This window comes from Sinohyriopsis cumingii, chromosome 15, assembly GCF_028554795.1.
Source record: "Sinohyriopsis cumingii isolate HCF-2022 chromosome 15, ASM2855479v2, whole genome shotgun sequence".
Classification (NCBI taxonomy): Eukaryota; Metazoa; Mollusca; class Bivalvia; order Unionida; family Unionidae; genus Sinohyriopsis; species Sinohyriopsis cumingii.
Genome location: NC_142975.1, coordinates 96,131,750 through 96,155,675, shown reverse-complemented (window position 1 = coordinate 96,155,675; position 23,926 = coordinate 96,131,750). Strand labels below are relative to the sequence as shown.

The following is a 23,926-nucleotide window of genomic DNA, read 5'->3' as shown; positions in this document are numbered from 1 at the left end:
GTGGATAACAGATTGATTTTTATACTTCTTTACAGTCTAAAAGCTTGCCAATTTCGCGTCGAAACATATGCTTGCTATTTCTGGCAAGTTTATTGAATAAGAACAAACTGAGATTTCCTTGAGCGGCCTCATGATACAGCTCAACCACTTTGTCTCTGGGAATATCACCGCATTGTTCCCGTGCTATGTTTTGCACGTCAGTATTGTCCAGTATAAAACAACCCGTATTCTAATGAAAAGATCGAAGTTATTAAAACATTGGGCAAGATAAGTCCGAGTCTAGCGCGACAACAGGAAATAGATCTTCAAGTGTCCTTATAACAAATATATCTTCGCCAGCACCAAGTTTATTTTTTATTTGTTCGTTGTACTTATTTAGCAGGTAACATTTGTCCTGCTGAGGATTTATTGTTTAAATATATACCCCATCGTAGTTGACTATGTCGATGAGTAGCAAGTTCATTAGCAAGTTTGTTTTGCCAGATCCAGTACGTCCAACTATCACATAATGACAATCCGGTAGCTCAAAATTATGTTTATTTTATATTACTAGTTCCGCGTCAAAATTATGCTCATCATATAACATGTGCACAAACGTTTCTCAGCAACAATTGCAATAGCATGTCTAAAACACATAACTTGGTTAGCTAGTAAGTGACCTAACAAATTAATAAAAGAGATAAGTGTGACATAATGACCGGCCAATTTACCATGTCAGGACAACGAGTGTTAGATCAAGAAATAACATATGATCCTCCAATGGTCAATAACACACAAGCGGAAAGCTATAATGAACTAATCACAGCTGTATCTGAAGAACTTTCACTTGCCAACGGCATAATGACTGGCAACATCGACATGAGCAACAAGCAGATAACAAATCTAGGCACATTATATCGTTAAACAATGCTGATATCACGCAGGCGGTACGTTATAATCAACTGAAATGCTGTGGGAAATGTAAAAATAAATAAATCTAGTCATTTTGTATCAGGTAATATTTCAGTTGTCGACGGTGGTAAGATAACAGAACTACCAACAGTGTTTCCTCCAAGTAAAGAATCAGATGCAGTATCGTATGATCAGCTTAAATGAAAATTGACGGCGTATTTGAATCTTGCCGAAGGAACAATGACAGGCACGTTAGACATGGGCGTCAACAATATAACATCAGCTGCGTTTCCAACGACAGCATCTTATCTGACAAAAAGGAACTATATCGATGATATGATCACCAGTTATACCGCAATAAGAGTAGCAAAATCCAGCAAAATAATGACAGGTACGGTGAACATGGCATCGAACAAGATAATAACGACTTATAATCCAATAGGCGCATTTGATTTGACAAATAAGCTGTACGTCGACACGGCAGCAAATAATTATCTTCCTATCGCAGGTACATCAGCTGATGCTCTTTACGTTAAATGAACTGGATGTAGAATGAAATGAGCCATCGACGTGGTAACAAATACAATAACGTAAACATACGTTCCTTTTGTTTTATCAGATCTTGTCTAAAACCTTTATGTTGATAGTGCTTTTGGCAGCATAAAACGATCTCACAGTAACGTCGGATATATTCCACATCTTATTGATTCGACTGATAGCATTTGGGGGTTTGTTGCAACGGCGTCGACACAAAATCCTGGAAATAATCCAAGTGTTTCTCTTTCGTTTCAAAAGCGTCATATCTTGAGGCCCCGAGTGGACTACATATGAAGAAACAATGAATTGTTGGATCAGAATTCAGTGCCTTGATGTAGTTGCAATCTGGAGGTTTCATTTACGAGGACGATCAAATGCATGGTGTCGGCCGTATATATAACTGGCGATTCGAGGGATCAATAGATAATACCACGTGGATAAATCTGTATAGCGCAACCGGTATTTATATCCCAACGAGTTAACAGTTTACTATCGCTGATGCTAACACGGTTAACAAGTATATTTACTTTCGGATGTATGTTGTCAAAGCAGAAAGTCCTTACCCGGGTTAGACAATGTTTCAGATAGACACGATTGATGATTTAGTTTAGGTTTATTGTGTTAACATAGATCGCTATGCGATCCGTTTTTAATGTGAAATGATTTGTAAATGTATGTTGATCCTCCGTCGGTCAGATTCGTAAAAGACTTTTACAACAACATATTTGATTCTGAAACAAAAAAAGAAATAGTTGAGGTTGATCAGCTAGACCCGAAAGCGCTAGAGAAGCCCAAACAATTGAAGAAATCGCTTGAATGAAAAGTTTAACACTCGGATCATCTGATCTACAAGAAAACGAAGACAATTGTGTTAGAGCTGCTGGATTTCGATATTATTAGCAAGTGCTGTCATCCAAATGATTGCGAGGAACAGCTATTACGAACTAAGTCGCTTTTGACAAATACACTGCTTGAGATTAGCAAGGAAAAGTCTGTGACAGTAATCAGATCTGACCTTATAAAAGCAAAGTCATATGGTGGTAAGAAACAAGAACAAGATCGAATAAAACAGTTCGTGATGAACTTGATGAACTAGCAGAGCTAAACAAAATCGACTCACAACAAAATCGTAGGATGAGAGATAATTTTGCTAAACGAAGAATATTTCGTGAGTAGGGTATGGACTATCACGACATAAAAGATTTGTTCGAGATAGCAGATCATCATGATTACGCGAATCCGGTAGCGACATCATATCTGATATTAGTAGATTCTCTGACAAACATCGACCACAAAAAATATTCTTCTGACAAAATAAATGCGGCACTGATAGCAGTAAATAGCATGGATCAAAGACTGAATCCTATAGTGATGCTGAACGAGATCTATTTTATCAAACACTCGATGACATAGCAAGTATTGGTAATATTATTAAACATGTCGACTATGATAGATTTGATCGTGATCTTGACAGAAACTGTCATTGCAATACTGGAAAGCTGATGACAGAAGCAACATTTAAAAATTTAAAAGATTTGATTGTTTGTTATCTAAACATGCACGCATAAGACATTAGCTAGGATAATAAACATAGATTTTTGTCTTTTGCAACACCATATGCAATAATTACATAACATATGATACGTAATAATATCAAAATTTAAGATTTAATAGATATATTGAGTTAGATTCATTATGTAAAAGATCTTACCAAAATAACGTGAAAGATGTCGCTGAAATACCAAAGATTTTGATCATCAACTTAATGTGATCCATAAAAAATAATTCTGAGGTATATGATGAAATATAACAATTTTCTTGCTGATCCTGCTAATAGTAAATTTCATGATCTGGTTAATAAAGCTGCTGCTGAGAAATCATTTACTTTAGCGTTTACTTTAGGGCCGTTTGTTACCAAAGTTTTATAATGATAAGAAAAGAAACAATCGACTTCAATCATTTTTTATCTGGTCTTTAAGACAAAGATAGAGAAGAGCTCGTCAAATACTAAAGGTACTATAAAAAAATTATTTTATCAGACTCGCCAGAAAATATTACAGGATCAATACTAAGCTCGCTGAATTATATTCCAGTATTACTAAGAACAGCTGCAACTGCTCCGGTCGGCGAAACAGTAAACACGTTATGGTTAATAGTGTCAGATATAGGTATCGCATTATCAACAATAAACAAAATTATCGAGACAAAATACGAGAATAAAAAGACATCGTGTAAAATAGCATTAGCGACTTATAGTAAAATTCGTAATCATCTTCGAACTTATCTCACAGATGAAGCGTTTATTATGTTAGGTCTGATAAAGGAGCTGCGAGTCAAGATGATTTGCTCGTAGATATGATGCCGAACAGATTTGAGAAATACGAAAAATGATACTCAATAACTTTTGTGTGAAATATAAATCACAGTACGAGCCACCATACTGTAAAAAAATGGCAAAAAGGGAGTACCCTACGACCAGGTTGAATGATGTTAAATATATCGTATCTTGGGTAATTGTTATATTTGTTTTTTCCATTGTCTCTGCTTCGATCCTTAGCCTACCCATTGTTAAAGTATGTTCGCGTTCCCTCGCCTTTTCCTAAGCTTGCACTCTGGCCATCTCGACATCTCTCTTCTTTTCTCTTTCTCTTTCTTATTCTTGCTCTGTCGCTTGTTGTGCCTAGTGTCCTGTAACACTTAGCTCCACACATTCAGCTTAGTCACATCGTCACCTCACTCCTCCTTACTAATCGACTTAAATTTACCGACTAACTGTATTTTGTCATCCTGTTCTCTACCCACTCTAGTCTTACTGCCCTATTCAAAACAGCTCCACACGTATTTACCGACTGAGATAAAGTCATATCTATGGACTCAAAACTAGACTATCACTTGCACAAACAAGCAATAGATGGGCAGTGCAATCCTGAATATCTACCCAAAATTCATCTTAAATCTTACACAACAAGGGTATTTAAGCCCTGAATTTCACAAACTGAGACTACACCTTTATCTTCAAATTACAATAACGAAACGTGTCAATCACTCACAATGTTCACGTCACAATCTGAAGAGAATTGGCAAGTAAATTGCACTCACTAAACGTATAAAACATACAGACAATGGTTAGTGTCACATTAATAAATATTAATTAACATGCAATAAAGAAATTTATCACGTACACAGTTTTCTAGATATTTTCTCATTGGATTTTGTCGTTGTAAAATTGATATGTAACAATTAAGATTGACGAATGGGCTAAGCTCCATAATAAATTACTGACTGTGAAGGATGGGATATACTCTGTTAGGGCTCGAGTGGATTTTAACTAAGACCCGTTGGGATAATAGGCCGACGAGTATGTCAATGTACGGTTAAGTGTAGAAAATGACAGGGTTGAGAAAATTTGTCAGAGACAAATTTTGAAAATATCGGGCCATTAGAAATAAGAGTAATAAAATGATATTGTCCAGAAGAACTATTACCTAAGGCGGTATAGAATCTTCCTCTTCCACAGATAAACATAGACTGACTAATATCACGAAGAAGATTCCTTAGAATCTCGTCAGAGAACACCACCACCCCCGTTCGCTTAGTTTAGCCAATCAAGATTAACCGCCAAATATTTTAACACTCCTATCGAGAGAGAGAGAGAGAGAGAGAGAGAGAGCTTGCTAAGACGTTGACTCTTATTGCACATAAACATTGTTTTGCTTGAGGGATGGATAGCTGTTTTGTTGAGCATTTAATACCTGTATGCGATATTCAACACCCCATACACAAAGAAATGAATTAACACATTCAGTGATAACAATTTTCTTTTTTTACTCAAACTGCACGTTCTGATTGTTAATTCTAAAAAAAATGAATATACAAAACAAAGTGATCTTTTGATTTTTTATAACTCCATAGTCTATATAGCCTTTTATGTTTTCCAATTATTTTGTTACCTGTTTCTACAACACATGATACATTTTCACACTTAAACAAAACACGATTAAACAAGAGCATGTATAACATTTAAATCATTCTAGGACTCTTATTTATAACAAAAAATTACTGTTTCAGAAAGCCACCCAGTCAGACTAAAATAGATATGCACTAAGTTATATTGATTGACACAGTTTAAACCAAAAGCTCTCTCTTTGGCAGTGTCTGACTTAACACGTAGGTAAATAAGGCTGATTGACACAAATGACCGTCTCTGAGAAGACTCTCTTTGGCAATGCTGACTGAATAAAGATGTACTGTTTAAGGCTGACTGACATCATATTTATATACTTATATACACTATTATAATTATGTGCTAATAATTATAATCAAAGATAACCGTAGCGTATGTGTATGTGTGTGGGCGAGGTGGGGGGAGAGATATTGTGTTCAATGAAAAGTTATATTCATACATAGAATATTAACAAAATTTGCATATTGTAAAAATGAAAAGAATTGACGGTGATAAATCAAGTATGATATGCAGGTAATTTTTTTTTGTTCAAACTTAGAGTCCTAAGGTACTATATATTCCGCTTTAAATTTACTTTCATTGTAAGATATATTTGTCAGACACTCTGATATCAACCGCATTGGTAGATAAAAGTATTGTCGTATCTTTTGAAAGGAAAGGTAACTCTCTTACAACGGGGAATCAAGACCAGTGAAATGTGCACTGAAACCATTTCGTTGTTGTTGTTGTTGTTGTCGCTTTGCAGCCGTTAAGTCGAATGTAAGTGATTGATTCCTGATATCAGCAGTTTTATTTTCAAAAGGCTATCTGCTTAGTTTATTATATATTTATTGCGGGCTCTTAAAAATGAAATAGCCATAAAAGATGTTACATTATTTACCTAGAAACTTAAGTTCAGTTTGTATATTCGCTTAATTTTTGTTTCGGTTTTCTTTTGTTCTTTCTTTTGATCGTACCTATAAATTTCATGTTTTGTCTTAACAAACAATTTATCATATCTGTATGACCTTACAGTGACTACAAAAAATCTTTCGATATAATATCAACAAGAAAGATTTCCTACAATATGTAATTAATTACACACACTGAGTAGTCAGTATTTCCATTTTATCTGAGTATCAGTCGCTAAACGAAGACGTGAATGTAATCACACCATCACCATTCTAAATTCTTCTTCCTCTCTCATCCGCCGCATTGATGGAAATGTCACTGTGACTTAGAAGCGGCCACAAATAATCTCACCATCCCTTTTCGATAGATTTCGATAGATTCGAGAGTTTACCCGAGAAACAAATATAATGGCAACCAATCAACATGTATATCAATGTAATATATTTCATATCATGCTATTAACTTTCATTGGGATAAGTTATTGTCTGATTAGTGAATGCAAAATAACATTAAATAAAAACAACACTGATGTTGAAATCATGGTAAAGGATATTTAGCTAGTGAGAAGAGTATATATATATATATATATATATATATATATATATATATATATATATATATATATATATATACAAACAGAGAGAGAGAGAGAGATGAATGCTTGTCATCCAGATGTAATGTTTGTGAAGTGTTTCAAAAGCATGTAAATAATATTTGCTATAAATAGAATGCAATAGTAATAGTTGAGTTTGTCTAATATTTGTAGGGCAAACTTTGGATCTTTATCGCCAGGTTCACAGTTGAAGCATCCATTTTTGCAGCAACCTAAGTACTTGCAAATGAGGACAGGCACGCATGGTTTGAATTCTTGGGTACGAATGGGCAAGTAACACAAGTAGCACATATAGCCATATTCATCGGGACAACATTTATCGCCACAGCAGCAACAGCACCAGCATTCACAGTTGCACTTACACTTTTTAATCTCCTGCATGCAGGTTGCCGTTCGGATGCAGGAAGACAATCTTGAGACCACATAGTAACCGACTTTTCTTGCGTATTCACCGAAGTCAGCGGTGCGTTCACAACCGTAATATGTAGCAATAATCATCAAAAGGGCCTGCGGAATGTCCTTGACTGAGACTTTTATGATAACTTCGTTAAAACCATGAACCAACCGAAAACCACGCCTTTTTCCACTCTTTTTTCTAGTTACTTCATTTTTTCCAGTTACTTCATTTTTTCCAATTACTTCATTTTTTCCAGTTACTTCGTATATAGTTTCTCCGATGAGGTTGATGATTTGCAATATGGTGTACAGAGTACTTACACATAAAACGATGATATAAACCAAAACGGTGGACTGTAATTTAGGGCAACTGATCTTCGATCGATTAATGTTAAATTCTACGTTACCACCTGTTTTGTCCAGATCGGAAAGTTGAATCCATGCCATTATGATATCCGCCAGCATGCAAACGACCGACATCATTCTCTTGAAAATTATCTTCGGTTTAGTCTGCGGTTTTGTGTCTTTATTGGGGTGTATAGTCGGTGCAGCTATTGGTGTATGAGAACTCCATTGGCCTGATGCAGCTATTGGTCCGGAATATGCATACGGCAGCAGCAGGGAAGTCGTACAGACCCCCTGGCTCAGATAAATTTAACCCTCCCACCAAACATTTCTCCGTAGAAACCTCAGATTTCAAAAATAAACCCTCCTACGAAAATTAATCCGCAAAATTTCCCCCCAAATTGCATTTTCAGGCATAAAAAAAAACAGCAATTTTTTGGGGGGGGTATTGTAAAATTTGTTTGCTATTGCAAATTCCGACTGCGGATATTAATTTTATTTCACAATAAAACAATATAGTTGAAAATAAGATGAGTCGAAAAGTTAGCACAGTTGGAGAGCCTCAATCTGCTAGATTAGCGCGAGATCAATTAGCGGCATTAAAGAAGCTAATTCCGACAAAACGATTATTTAAGAGAAATGTTCGTGGTTACGAAGATATGCAACATGGAATTTCAGAAACTTCGGCAAAATGGTTGAAGCCAGTGACCGGAACAATTGAGCAGGTTGTATATGGCGACGAAAAAGATCCAGATGCTAGAAAACGTGGAATTTTTCCTATGTTGAAAGGTATTGAGGATCAATCACGAACATTACCCGAGCGATTAGCAATAGCAGCAGCGGCGCAACAACTTGCAATTGCTGATGGAGGAAAACCTGGAGGTGGAAAACCTGGAAAAGGAAAACCTTTAATGATAAAAGGGAAGTTTAATATCGATAATTTAAGAGAAAATTTCACCGATGAGGGATGGGAAATAATATCGCAGCCCCTCTCGACATTGTATAATATAGATGAGATTGGCCAATTTGCGGAGGAATATTTTAGTAGTCGAACTGAATTTTTGACTGCAGTGGGGAAAAAAAGATATGCAACTCGCGATAACTGGTATGATATGGTATATAAAATTTACACACAAACAACATCAATAAGTAAGACAGCGGATCCGCGTTACAGAAGATTTTTAGAAACAGCAAGAGATACACAAAGATATAATAAGCAAGAGGCGGAAGAAAGAAAACAACTGGAGAAAGAAAGAAAACAACTGGAAAAAGAAAGAAAACAACAGGAGAAGAAGGAAAAAACTAAAACACGAGGAAGAAAAGCAGCACCACAGGAAGATATTCAACTACAGGAGCCAATATTTCAACCAGAGGAATTAGGAGCTAGACCAAAGGAAGATATTCCACCACAGAAAAAAGAAAGAAAATCAAGAAAGAAAAAAGATCAGAGTGATAAACCAATAATTGTTCCCGAATATGTACCATCACCGGCTAGTAGTTCGTTTATTCTTAATCCTAGAATATCTGCTGAAAATTATTTGAATGAAAACATGTTGCATTTAACTCGCAACTATGATTCAACAGTTCAAATGGCTGCGGATAATTCTCCGGAAAATAAAAGATTACTTTTGCGAAAAGATATTGATGTTGATAAAATTGACGAAATTGATTGGCTAGCAATGATGTATTTTGGTAGTATAGAAAAACCAGTAAAATATGATGATGAAAATTTTAGAAAATTTTCATCAGATGTTATTAAATATAGAGCTGCGAGTGCGAGAAAGACAATTTCGCCACCTAAAAGTAAAAGTTCGTCACCCAAAAGTAAAAGTTCGTCACCTAAAGATAAAGGTTCACCACCTAAAAGTGATAGTCCTGAATCATTTTCTTTTGATCTTCACCACTCTCCTCTTTTATCTCCTACATTATATCCAAGGGGACCTTCTGCATTCCCCTCTTGGAGACCCCCACCTGTGGAACCAACAGCGTCAAACTACAGGGGTCCCACTGAGAAATATTTATTATACGATCCTGAGGGTAAAAAACTAGAAAGACACCCGGCTGGGACTCCCCCATCTCCACTAGAACAATATTCACCACCGACGTCGTCAGGGACATCACCAGGATCAGCAGAGGAGAAGAAATCTTCATCGCCGTCAGATGAAGTATTCTACGTAACGCCATTGGAATCTCCAGAAACAAAAAAAACAGGAAGCGGATATTCAGTTTGTCCCGATAGTGTTGTCAACGATGTATCTCGCCTCGAAGTATTAATCGGAGGAAAGCGAGCCGGAAATAATTCCCGTGAGATAGTCAACGAAGCATCAGATATTTGTCAGCGATTATTCCGTGGTGGTATCATCGATTCTCACATTTATAAAGAGTTTGTCGATGAACTCATCGATTAAATCAATACAATTGAAATAACATGATTATTCATAAACATCAACGCAGACCTAATCAGGTCCGCATAGTAAACTCTCGATTGCCAGTATACAAATATATTCACGGTAATGGATTTGGCGATATCATTGGAAGTCTTGTCACGCGAGTAATACCTAAAATTGGACCAATGGTAAAACAACTAGGATTAAAAGCAATAGGAAAGATCGGCGAGACTGCCATTTCTGGTATCGGTAATTTGGCCAGTAAAGGCTTCAACGCTATCAAAGATAAAATATTAAGTTTAGTACGTAAAAAGCAACCCGTCAAATTACCCATTACCAGCGAAATGCCACCTGAAGTCAGTAAGGCCATAAATGATGCGGCAAATAAAAAAATAAATGATCTAGCACAGGAAGCTGCTATAACAAATCTAGCGCAGGAAGTTGCTAAGACAAATCTAGCGCAGGATGTTGCTAGGACAAATCTAGCAAATACAAGTTTTGTTTCAGGCGATGGTCTTCGTTTTAGACGATATTATTAATAATAAATGTTCTCACAAGTGTCAAATGAAGTATTTGACATGGATGAACCAGTAGGTAGGGATACATCAGTGCGAGATTTCCAGTATTTCTCGTACGACACAGTTACACCAAATACTGATAATCGCCTGGAAATTCAAGTTCACGATACAACAAGATATTTTCTTCCATCTGAGGCATATATCGAAGTTACCGGTGAAATTACTAGAGACGACGGTGTTACTCTCTATGGAGCAGATTTTAGAGTCGGATTTGTTAATAACGGTATTATGGCATTATTCAAGAGCGCCACTTACATGATTGATGGAAAAGAAATTGAGTCAATTACCAATGATGTTGACTTAGCAACAACGATAATAGGTCTAGCGAGATACTCGGATGATTTTACCAGATCAGCTGGTCCGGGTATGATGTTTGCCAAAGATAATTCTGATCGTCCCGATAATAGACCGCTTGATATTAGACAACCCAACGATCGCACCGCTCCCAATCCAGGTCTCGCAGCTATTCAGGATATTCCAGTTGGCACTAATCCTGATTATAATCTTGGATTTGCCACGAGAAAATCCATGTTGTGGGATATACGTAGAAAATTCTCTTGTGCTATTCCGTTATCTCATATATTTGGATTTTGCAGGCATTTTAGAAAAGTTATTTACGGAGCAAAGCATACCGTAACATTTATTAGAAAAGCAGATAGTAATGATGCTATTTGGCGAGAAGGTGATATCAATTACCAAACGAACGTGGTAGGTGCAAATGATACCACGAATCATGGAGGTAGGGTAAGATTACTAAAATTTACCTTGTGGATGCCAGCGATAACTCCATCATTAATCGTGGAAGAAAAATTATTATCATTTATGAATCAAGGTGGTAAATCTATCATGTCATGGCTAACAACAACAACAGATTCCACAACTACTGATATTGATGGTGATTTTACTTGGCGCATTGCATCGCAGCAAGGTACCTCTGCGCCACGTCATATTTTTGTCGCTTTTTTGCATACACGAAGATATCATCAATTATATAGCCACATGATATTCGATAATATCAGCGCAACAAACGTGTCACTGAGAGTAAATGGCCAACAGGAGCCATCCGAGGAAATATCCATCAATTTTGAAAATTATTCGACAGCTCGCGCATATCATCGATTGTTAAGTTTCATGGGTCGCGATCAAAATATCGATACTGGATTGCAAATATCACAACTAGATTTTAATAAACTTTATCCTATTTATTACTTTTCCTTGGAACATCTCGATTTGATAAAGCAATCCGTCGTCGATATTCATTTCAAAGCTAGAATTCGAACAGGAAATAATTTATATAAGGTATTCGCAGTAATTCTCAGTGATAGAACAATGATCCTGGAGGGTATCAGTGGTAGAATGAGAGTTATCGATGCACCCGTAGAGAACATGTAATAAATTCTAAATTTAGATTAAGTGATTATTAATATGCCATACGATCACGTCAGCGTAACTCTGACCCCCGGTCAGGTGAAAAAACTTCAATCAGCAACAGCAGCACGACGAGGTTTAAGTTTAACTTTGAAAAGTAATCAACTTCACGGTGGACCTAACAAACTATCGTTAACTAAAAATCAACACGGACATTTCACCAAAGCCAGATCAGCAAATACTGGTATTCGTCTGAATCTCTCGATAGGCGCAATCAGAGATATGATCAAAGTAGGTGGTATTTTTCCTTTATTCGCCGCTATTCCAGGATTAATAGCTGCAGCGGCCCCCATGATTGCAAAGGCAGTAGGATTAGGTGCACTTGGAGGGATAGGTAACGTATTAGGAAAAAAGATCGTCGGAGGAAGATATCGCAAAAAAAAGGGAGGTTTTATCTCCCCCTTCTCTCTTCTAGCAAAAGTGCTGCAGACGCAACAAGGATCAGGACTTTACCTAAGACGACCCCCGTACGGATCCGGTCTAAGTCGAGCCTACCAGCCTCAAATTTAGATTTAATCAGTGAAGCAAAAAAAAAGAAAATAAAATTTTTCAGAGGCGTATTTATGCGAGATCAACTACCAGATAAACCAAATCCTACCGAGACAGGAATAATAAATCTCGATAAAAATTCCGGTCCTGGCACTCACTGGGTTGCGTATGCGATTAATCCTCGCGAAGTTATTTACTTCGACTCATACGGATTAGCACCACCAAATGAATTTATCAAGTATGTGTCAAAACTAAAACTTCCGGTTTGGTATTCAACGCTTCCAACACAAACATTAGCGGATCCACCAATATGTGGCCCGGAGTCAATTAACGTCCTTGATGCAATTTCAAAATCATCTCGTCCTTTTCGCAAAATTTTATTTGAATATACCGTAGATAAATATCATGGTTGATATTTACGGTAGGTCTCTCTTTAGGAAAGAAAAAAAAGATGCAGTCGACATCGATACATCAAAGTTTGCAACTAAGAGCGATATTAACAATCTTTTATCGCTGTCAGAGGTGGATCCTGGCGAAGTTGCTGTATTTCAAAATGCAGAAGGGCGATTACAAACTAGCAACGTCAAAATAACTGATATAATCAAGCGAGACGAATACCGCGATCACATTAGTCAATTTACTCGCCAATCGGAGATGGTATTAAAATCTGTTGCTGATATCGCCGATATTATAGCAAAGTTACCCCTGAAGGCCGATAAAACATTACACGACGAACTTCAAGATAGAATGACAAAAAGACTTAACAAACTAAATAACGATCTTAAAAAACTTGACGATATTTTAGCTAAATTTAGCAAAAAATTTGACGAGAATATAAAAACATCCATTGATACTTCCTCCGTATCAGATCAAGCATCACATGACGATCTTAGCGAGAAAATAAAAAAAATCAACGAGGAAATTACTAATATTCTTGCCGAAATTAACGAAGTAAATATCTCGATGAGTCAGAAAATCGATAAAACATCAATCGACGATCTCAACAAAAAAATAAAAAAAATCAACGAGGAAATTACTAATATTCTTGCCAAAATTAACGAAGTAAATATCTCGATGGGTCAGAAACCATCGATCGACGATCTCAACAAAAAAATCAACGAGGAAATTATTAAACTCGGTAATGTTGTTGTTCCTGAATTTACCAAGGGAATTAACGTGATGCAAGTACAAATAAAATCCATCAACGATGAAATTAACGTGGTACGTGAATTAGCGCGTCAAAAGTTAGATACATCAATATACGACGAAAAAATTCAAGATTTAAACACGAAACTTCTCGCTACAATAGCAAAGATTGACCAATCCGTCGATAAAACTGGTCACGCCACTGACGTAAAGCAATTAGGTAAGGAAATTATCGAAATAACCACAAAAATATCGTCAATGAACCTTGGAAGATTATCGCGAATTTCGATACCAAAGGAAGTAGAAACAAAAAATCTTACCTGTAGTGTGCCACTTGTGGTAGAGGTACGAAAAGAGGCATGGTGGACACCCGTGAATAACAAATTTAAATTTAAACCGCCAATTAGTGGATATTATCGAATATTTATTCAATCTCCGATAGGTTTTAAAATAATAGCCGCAGGTGGTAAAATTTTTGGTGAATTTTTTAATTATATTATGTACACAGGTTACGAGAATACATTTGTGCTGGAACCACCAGATAGAACCAATATGGGACCAATTGGTTATAGTATAGTTTTCGAATATTTAGCCGAAGATATTTCGGATTATGAAAGGTTATTTTTCCCTGTTGATTTGGAATGATAAATAACTAATAAATGACAGCATCTGATTACCGTTACAATCAGGCGCGATCATGGCAGGATTCGTTGCGAAAACAACTTGACGATTATCAGATAAAAATAAATAAATACCAGCGCAAATTAGTTATCATTGATGTTGCAGTGTACGCGGTATCGGCCGTGGTCGCTGGTGCAGGAATAATTCTATCCGCGGTAACAATGATAGCGCCAATCGTTGCAACAATAATAATCTCGTCAACAACAGCAATCGCGGGTGTTCTTAATATCATCGCGAAAAAAATCTCATCGTGCACAAGTGAAAAGTTATCTTCGTACAAAAGTAAACTTGCTAAGATCAATGATGCGTACTCGAAGTTATCATTGTTACTTTCTGAAAGTCTCAACGATGGTATTATATCCGATCTAGAATTTTCTACAATGATTAGTATTTACTCGGAGATTGAACAAATGAATATTAATAATGTCCGAGTTAGCCCAGATCGTGACAAACACGACACCGCCGACAACAACGTTAATATCGCTAAGTTCAACGAAACCAGAGTTTAGCATTAATTTCTCAACACCAATTAACGTTAACGAAATTGCATTAACACAGTTGCGTGTCTACAACAGCTGGCCAAATGTTAGATCAAAATCATTCGGTAATTTGATGTCAAATAATTCACTAGTTTTTGCAAATAAGAATAAACCCGATGGAACTCCCGATTGGATCGTCGTTGGTATACCAACCGGTAGTTATGAAATTGATCAACTGAATAATGAGTTTACCACTAGAATATCAAATTTAACCGGCGATGCTAATCCGGGAATAAAGATATCTTCACATGATCCAACACTATCGTCAATGATAGAAGTGAAATCACCGTACGTGGTAGATATTTACCAATCATCGATCAGGAATATATTAGGTTGGCCCGAGGTTGCACCTCTGATAAAACCAAAGAAATCGGATGTTATTATTCCAGGTTGGTATGATGAAACCCTTCCAGAAATACCGGAACCAAAAAAGGAAGATTTTACAACCGACGAAGGATGGTATGGAGATATCAAACACAAACCTTTGATCCACAGCGCCATCAATCTCATGAATAATCACAAATTTAACCTGGTAATGTTCGCTTTCACTTTTATTAACGAAAGAATTCTCTCATGGCTGCCTCTTCCTAAAATCCCCCCAGATGTGAAAATCTTCGACGCTACCCACATTAACAGGATAATAGCCCCCATAGACGGTATCTTGGTAAGAAGAACTCTAGACGAGTTTATTCAAGAACACGAATTACAATTAAATTTATTGCGCGGATCATTTCATGAATGCATCCTAAATAAATCAGGTTCATGCAGCGAAATTATAAAGCATGTGAAGATTTTAAATCAACTTGCGAATGATATTGAATATTATCATGATATGTTTATTCGGGCGATAGTCGACGATATATCAATTGCCGACTATGTTCTTCCTATTAGCAAATTCGAGTTGATCAAGAACTCGGGTGAGAAACAAAAATTCATGAGAGTATTTGAATTAACCGAGGAAACACTGCCAAATTTCAAATTTCCCAATTCTGATTTTGATGCGATGAGAAAATCCGTCACTGATACCATTGATGATTTATTTCCGAAATTACATACCTCATGGACCAAAAAAATATATTCAGAATTGATTCTTAAACACAATAATGATCCTGCCGGGCAAGGGCGGCATATCTCGCCGGGTATCGTTAATATAACGGATGTTATCGCGATTTATCTTCACGCGGATGTTGTCGAGGGTAGCTATAATGTTGATTCGTCAGTGTCGAATCAAGCGAATCAGGGTTTTATATTGTATTCATTTTCACCTAGCGCATCTCCCGGTTATTTGATAATCAAGGAACCAATGAATCCGTTTTACCTGCGATGTCATAATCGATTTTTGTCAAGAATAAATTTCAAATTAACGGATCAGAAAGGAAATTTACTTGATATACGAGGAGAAACTGTGAGTATCAATCTTTTGGTGAAATCGTGAGAATCTCTGATTTTTAAATCGCAAGTGAGATTTTCCAAATCTATCTCCGTGGGAAAAAAATAAATAAAATCCAGGAGAATTTTCAAAAAATTAATCTTTTTTTTTTGTTTTGCGGAGATATTCAATTATTCTTCATCGATTTCCGAATCAAATATTATTGGGATATAAGAAAATTCGATCCAATTGCCGAGATTATATGAAAATGTAGCGTGGATTATTTTTTCTGCCGCTCGCCGCACCGATGCTGAACTAATATTATAATATTTCGCAGCTGATTTCATCGATTCGAAAGCGATCTCCTCACCTGTTTCTCGATTTATCGATTTAACCGCCTTAGCTGGTCGCCGTCCGCCACTGGTATTACCAAATCTTGCATTTTCACTCGGAGTTACCGCGCGAAGATTAGAAAGTTTGTTGTTAAGTTTATTTCCGTCAATGTGGTCGATAACCAAATTATCCTTGATGATTCCATGAAAACACTCGAATATAAATCTGTGAGAAAGATAATTTATTTTTTTATTCTCGTTGAAGTTACACGCCAAATACCCCGAATTACAAACATTACCGAGATGATACTTTGTTTTGATATTTCTGATATTACCATCGGCAGATGCTTCGTAATTCTTAATGGTAGGATGAGATCTATACTCGTGTGAGATTTTCATTGCAGGGATCGTTGATTTGTGATTCATATACAATATTCTCTTTGTTTAAATCGTAATTTGCTTTGAATCGATTAATATAATCTTCCTCACATTTTATCACTGACGAGGATCTTTTTTCATAATATCTCCGTAACTCACGATATTTTTTCCCTCCACAAGAGAAACATAATCTTGTTTTTCCTCGAATACCAACTTGGCAAACTAAACATCGTTGTGGTCCTTTGTTGCCTCGTCGAATTTCGTATATATGAGCGCCACAATATTCACCTCTGCAGGATTTGTTACATGATTTTGTTGATCCAACTGTTATCCACGCGCATTGCTTCATTATATTTAGATATTTGTCTAAAATATAATAATGGATATATTTGATCTTGATGAGGCAGAATATATCATTCCTGAAGTTGATAGTGCGAAGAAGGAATTTTTTGATGATGGAGCGATTCATGTTTGGTCGACATGGAAAACTAACTTTGTTGATGCTACGATGAATCTGGAGCGAGCGAAGAAGATAATCGAACATATAAAAAACTCACACAAAGAAGAGAGATTTATTTTCGGAATAAAATTTATTGCACAAATGCCCGATGACATTTGGATTATTCGTGATAAACGAGATCCAGTACGTGGCGGTAAGAAAAATGTTGTTCTTGATAAAAATTCGAAACCGGGATTGCTGCTGGGGATTGATGGTCCTTATTATGCTAGGGCGTATCCTTCTAGTGCTGTTGTCTATGGAATTTATCGGCTGAATAATAATCCTGATATGAAAAATCTACCTGCGATGAGGAAATCTCCGATGATAAATTGTGTAGCTGAGCGAGTTATCGAGCACATGAAAAATGCTCGTCGTGGATCTGGTCTAACTCAATTGAGATTGGATAAAATTAATTCATGGGCAAAGACAGTTGTTGATGGCGCATCAATCGATGATGTTGCTGCGTTAAGTAAGAAACTTAAATTTCCTATTACGGTTAAAACACTATCGGGTGAAATATTATATTCATCGCCGTATAATTCTCGAGGAACACCAATCGAAATTGTTGATCATAATTCACATGCGTGGAGTCAGTCGGTAATGATATTCCCGCGAGATCGTGTTGTTAAGTTTTATCCCGTGGAATCCAAAGATAGTTCCGATGCAATGTTTAGATATATCAAACTATTAGCCAAGTCCGATCCAATATCAGTTTGGTTATTTTCCAGCGAAGAAAAATACGATCAATTTATCTTACCACGCGGAGATATTTACCGAGATGAAATATTACATGAATCGATGAAAAATATCGCGGAGAAGTATTCGTCAAATCCAGATCAGTTACTGACAAATTGCTTTACTGTTCCGTCTGTTGCTGCTCATGCTGCCAGAGAAAGAAATTCGTGGAAACCTACAAGAAATGAATTTCTCAATGATATTCAACTTAGTTGTATCGAATACGGCCATGGAGGATTATGGAATACCAAGTATTATTTCGAAGATATGATTTCCGTTGATATGAGCGCATGCTATCCTGGAAGTTTCCTTGGGTATGGCGATTGTGCAAATTACTTTGTTAAATTTGGCCATCCTACCAACGAGATGACGAGAGTTGCAATTAACGGACCGTTACCTGATTTTGTGATGACAGGATTCGCTCATGTTACTTCATTCGAACTTGCTGAAAATTTGCATAAAATTTGTTATATTTGGTTTGGTCGGCATTTATCTCAGCGAAGATGGGTCCCTACGGTATTGTTGAGATATATGCTGGATTCGTCGATGTTAATATCGCTGACGGTAAGTGAAGCAATTATATCGTATAGAAAGCAGACCGAGGTGTGGTTACCCACGGATTGTGAGAACGCGAAAGATATTGGAAGAAAAATCATTGGTAAATTCACTCAAGGAGGATCAGTTGATCATAAGCATAGACACGCTAGGTTATTTATCAATGATGCCGAGATGGATTTTATTATTGCTGATACAGTATCGCGTGGAATATTTTGCAACAGAGAAAATATTATTATTGATGGAACGAAGTTGGGTACAGTGATCACTTATCTCGATGGAGAATCCGCGCAGTATACTCATTTAAGATCATCGATGCTCGCTTATGTGAGTATCAATTTGCTGTCAATGATAAATAAATTTTCTGATATCGCGGTAAGGGTTGCAACGGATTCATTTTATATCGATAAGAAATATCAGTGTATGTTGGAGAATTTAATCACCGATGGTTCCTGGGGAACTTGGAGAATAAAAAACGAGGATATTCTAGATTATTGTGAGGACGCGGATGTAGAAGATTGCGATAAATTTCATAAAGATAAATGCGATGAAGTATCAACAGCAGTATCAGTGTTTGATCCAATTTCACGAAACAAATTCGTTTACCTAAATGGTCCTGGCGGTAGTGGTAAAACAACACGAGCAATAAACTTATTTTCAAACTCTGATATGATCGTGTTGACTCCAACTCACAGACTAGCGAGAGAAATAAAACAACGTGGCGTTAATTCTTGTACTTATCACAGTTATTTCAAATATAGTGGTGGATTGTGGAATCCGGCTAGAATGGGAAACAAGTACGTTAATAAGATTATAATATTTGATGAAATTTGCACGGTAAATTTAGTTATACTAAAATTATTCCTGAGTTGGCTAGAAGAAAAAAATACCGCTGTAATAATGTGCGGAGATCACGGCCAACCTGATCCTATTGATGGTGAATCTCCTCACAGGTGGCTTAGAAATTTTGTAGATTATTATGAAGAAATTAACGCTGATTATAGATCTAATGATATTTTACTGACCGAGTTTAAAAAAATGATTCGATTGCAACCTAATAAGTTTCAATGTGATGTGATGAGAAAAATAATTGACGAAACTTCGATGGATAATTTTCTAACTTTGTGGCGTCCTGATCATTTGATCGTTGCTAGCAGAAAAATTATTCGTGATAATATTCAAGAAATACTATTTAAGCTTCATTGTGATAAATTTCCAACATTGCAGGTGCCGTTGTGTTATAGGCCAACTGATACTAGGAAACAAAATATCAATGTTATTTTGCCATGTGGAGAAGAAAAAATAATGGTTTTAAATGATATTATTTTCGTTGATATTAATCTTGTCAATGATGCAATAAACGCAGAAAGATCGCCATGGAAACTTGGATACGCAGCAACGATTCACTCGTCACAGGGATTAACAGTAGATGGTCAAGTCTGGATTGTCGATGATAGAATTTCCTGGTCAAATTTAGTTTATCTAGCCGTGTCTCGAGTAAGAAAATTATCTCAGTTAGGTAGAATTAAATTTCACATTAACGACGATGGTGGTAATTGAGTATCCTTTGGTATTATTTGTAATTCTTCTTTAGTAAATCCGCGTTGTGGCGCTAGTGAATCTAGAAAATAAATCGCTGGCCTTCCTGATGATCTTGTTACAGCTGATATTTTATGTGTCGTAACACTCCAGTTTGGATCAGTTGCTCTTTTTCTGCCACCCTCGGCTTCTCCCTCCTTATATAAATATCTGACCGTGACGCTACCTAGCACAGGTGGAATAGTAGAATCTCGCTTTAGTGGTATTTTTGTCTTTGTAATTGCAATTGCGGGTTTCATTGATATTGTTCGTGTTACTTCGTTATTTAGTGCGTTAATCACGTGAGGTAATCTTGTTACCCAATCGTGAGATCGTTTATCTTGGATAAATTCTCTCGCGTACTGATATCCGAATAATCTTTCTGCTAGTGTTTTATTGAATCTCTCAACGATAGCTTGATTGTGATGAACACCTACAATACCGCGACGGATTTTAACATTATTCTTTTTCATCAGTGAAGTAACCGCGCCAAGAAATTCTCGACCTGGATCAACCTGGAGAAGCTTCGGCCATGTTAATGGAGATCGTGAATAAATTTCGCTAAACGCCTTAGCAATATCTGTTGCTGTTTTATTCGATAACGGTTCCGCTTCCTTGTATCTGCTAGCAATATCAACAACCGTCAACACGTATTTATATGTGACTCCGTCAACGGTATCGTAAGGAAGAAACATAAGATCAGCCTGATGGACTTCATTAGGGACGCTGACAGAGAAACTCGCATATGATATTTTCTTAGGCGGAGGAAGATAAATTTGCCAGACTGCTTGCCTCGATAGCCACGATTCAGCGACAGATTGCTTTACTTTTGCTGCCTTAGCAAGTTTGGCAATTGCTGATTTTCCTCGCCAAAATCCTCGCGGAGAATAATATATTTGCTCCATTATAAATTACCAGCACCTAGTACTAATTTACCTTTCATTGCTCCTTTTATCAACCAAGTTGCCAATTTTTCTTTGAAATTTTTATCAGGAATGGCGTCTATTGCGTGAATTAATTTAATATCAGCGAGATGTCTTTGTTGTAAATCTCCGCTGCGATATGCAAGATCGTGATAGTAGCATGCGTTATCGATAGCGTTTACTGGATCCTCGCCAGGATTTGGTTGATTATTATCGTTAAGTCTTATATCTAGCCTTGTACCAGGTCCGCAGTAATTATATCCTGGTAAATGTTTCTCTCCGGGATATTTCGCCCAGGGAGTTCCAGGTAGATTTGTTAAGGAGGTTGCGATGTCTCCTCCGGTTCTACTTTTTTTTTTACAAATCTAAACTTAATTGTTCCACAAACCGCGCATTCTCCCTTAATTGCATTCCTGTTGTTGCGTGTAACGACTTCGATTGGATTTAGCGTAGCAGTTCGAGTGCGACACTTAACACAATATGAATCCATAATATTCTAATAACATGAATGTAATTGATTTTTCAGCCACAAAAAAACGCGAGCAAGTAAAGCACACCGAAGCATTACCAAATTCGATTAGAATGATAATCATTGGACCATCTGGTTCTGGAAAAACGCAATTGTTGCTAAATTTGATTATGCGATGGCTAAAATGGGATAAATTGTATTTGATTGCACCATCTGTTGATGATCAGCGATGTTATAAAGTACTAAAGGAATTTAGCGATAAAACTGAGGATGGCACAATAGAATTTATAACGGATATCAATGAAACTCCATCAGTGGAAAATTTAGATGGTGATGCTAATAATCTTGTTGTTTTCGATGATGTGATGCTGGATAAGCAAACTAACCCAGCTAGGATATTCTCGCGTGGCCGACACAAGAACACCGATGTGATTTACGTGACGCAGCGATATACGCAAATTCCAAAGGTGATTAGAGATAATTGTAATATTCTATCGGTATTTAATGGAGTTGATACTCACACGCTGAGGAATATTCATCAAACTTGGTGCAACGGCGACATGGATATAAATAAGTTTAAAAATTTCTTCAGTCACGCTCAGGCAACACCGCACGGTTTTATCACGATTAATCTTCACGATCCACGTAGTAGATATCGAGTCGGTCTTGATCAAATTTACTCATAAAATTGCAACCCAAATTTGCAATAGCAAACAAATTTTACAATACCCCCCCCCAAAAAATTGCTGTTTTTTTTTATGCCTGAAAATGCAATTTGGGGGGAAATTTTGCGGATTAATTTTCGTAGGAGGGTTTATTTTTGAAATCTGAGGTTTCTACGGAGAAATGTTTGGTGGGAGGGTTAAATTTATCTGAGCCAGGGGGTCTGTACGACTTCCCTGCTGCTTACGGCTGACTGATGATCACTGGAGGCGTATTTGACTGGTTGCTGGGCATTGGATAAACGCCATAATACGGTGCAGAGTTTCGATTTTGGTACATGTTGGGACCGTTGCCTCGATGTATATATCCGTGATACTCATGCATCGGATGCATTGGAAGTTCCTGAGGATGAGACACCTGACTTGCACCTGGCATACGTGACTGGGTGTTTGACATAGGAGATACGCCATAACGTGGTACATGGTTTACGCCTTGTAAGTCGTTGAGATCGTTGCCTTCGGATCTATATACACGACCCTCTTGCATCGGATGCATTTTAGCTCTGGGCGGATAATAGATTACATCTGCATTGTCAATAACGGTATATACGTCTTGCTGTGATGCCATCTTTGACGCAAGTGCTATGCAAAACTGCAGCCATATGCCTAATATATACCTAGAGAGCGCTGACCTCCTAACGAGGTTATCATGGGTTGAAATGAGATATGTTTCATTTCGTATATGCTCTAACACACTTCCATAATGTTCAGACTACAGCATTAGTACGAGAGAGTATAAATCTTAGAAACACAATAAAACAGATTTTATAATAACATAAAAGAGTTAATTAATTACGATTATGCCAATGCTTTTGAGGACTACATTCACCATAACCATCATCAGCATCGATACCGGCTACATTCACTATAATCGCCACAGTCAGTCATCGATATCGGCTACAATCACCATACCCAGCACCATCGTCGACACCGGCTACATTCACAGAAACCACCACCATCATCGATACCGGCTACAATCATAGAAACCACCACCATCATCGACACCGCCTACATTCACAATAACCATCTTCTATAACGGCTACAAGCACCAAGCCCACCACCAGCATTGATACGGGCCACAATCGCTATCCCACCACCCTCATATATACCGGCTACATTCACTATAACTACCGCCATCATCGACACTGGCTACAATCACCGTACCCGCCACCATCACTGAAACGGGCTACATTCAATGTAGCCACCGCCATAGTTGATACCAGTTACAATCACAGAAACCACACCATCATCGACACCGGCAATATCCACCGCAGCTACAGTCATCATACCCACCCCTATCAAGGATACCGGCTACACACACTATAACCACCGCCATCACCGATACCAGCTAAAATCACTATACTCACCACCAAAATCGATATCGGCTGCATTCACCATAGCCACCGCCATCATCGACAATGGCTACAATCACCGAAACCACCAACATCATCGACACCGGCTACAATCACCGAAACCACCAC

The 23,926-nt window shown here is 37.2% G+C and overlaps 1 protein-coding gene across 1 annotated transcript; it reads right to left on the bottom strand.

Moving 5' to 3' along the window:
* Positions 1-6,947: 6,947 nt before the first annotated feature.
* On the bottom strand, positions 6,948-7,899 carry LOC149782363 (uncharacterized). Its single transcript, XM_089934869.1, has one exon. The coding sequence runs from the start codon at positions 7,773-7,775 to the stop codon at positions 6,948-6,950; it is 828 nt and encodes a 275-aa protein (XP_089790995.1). The 5' UTR covers positions 7,776-7,899.
* Between the last annotated feature and the right edge of the window lie 16,027 nt (positions 7,900-23,926).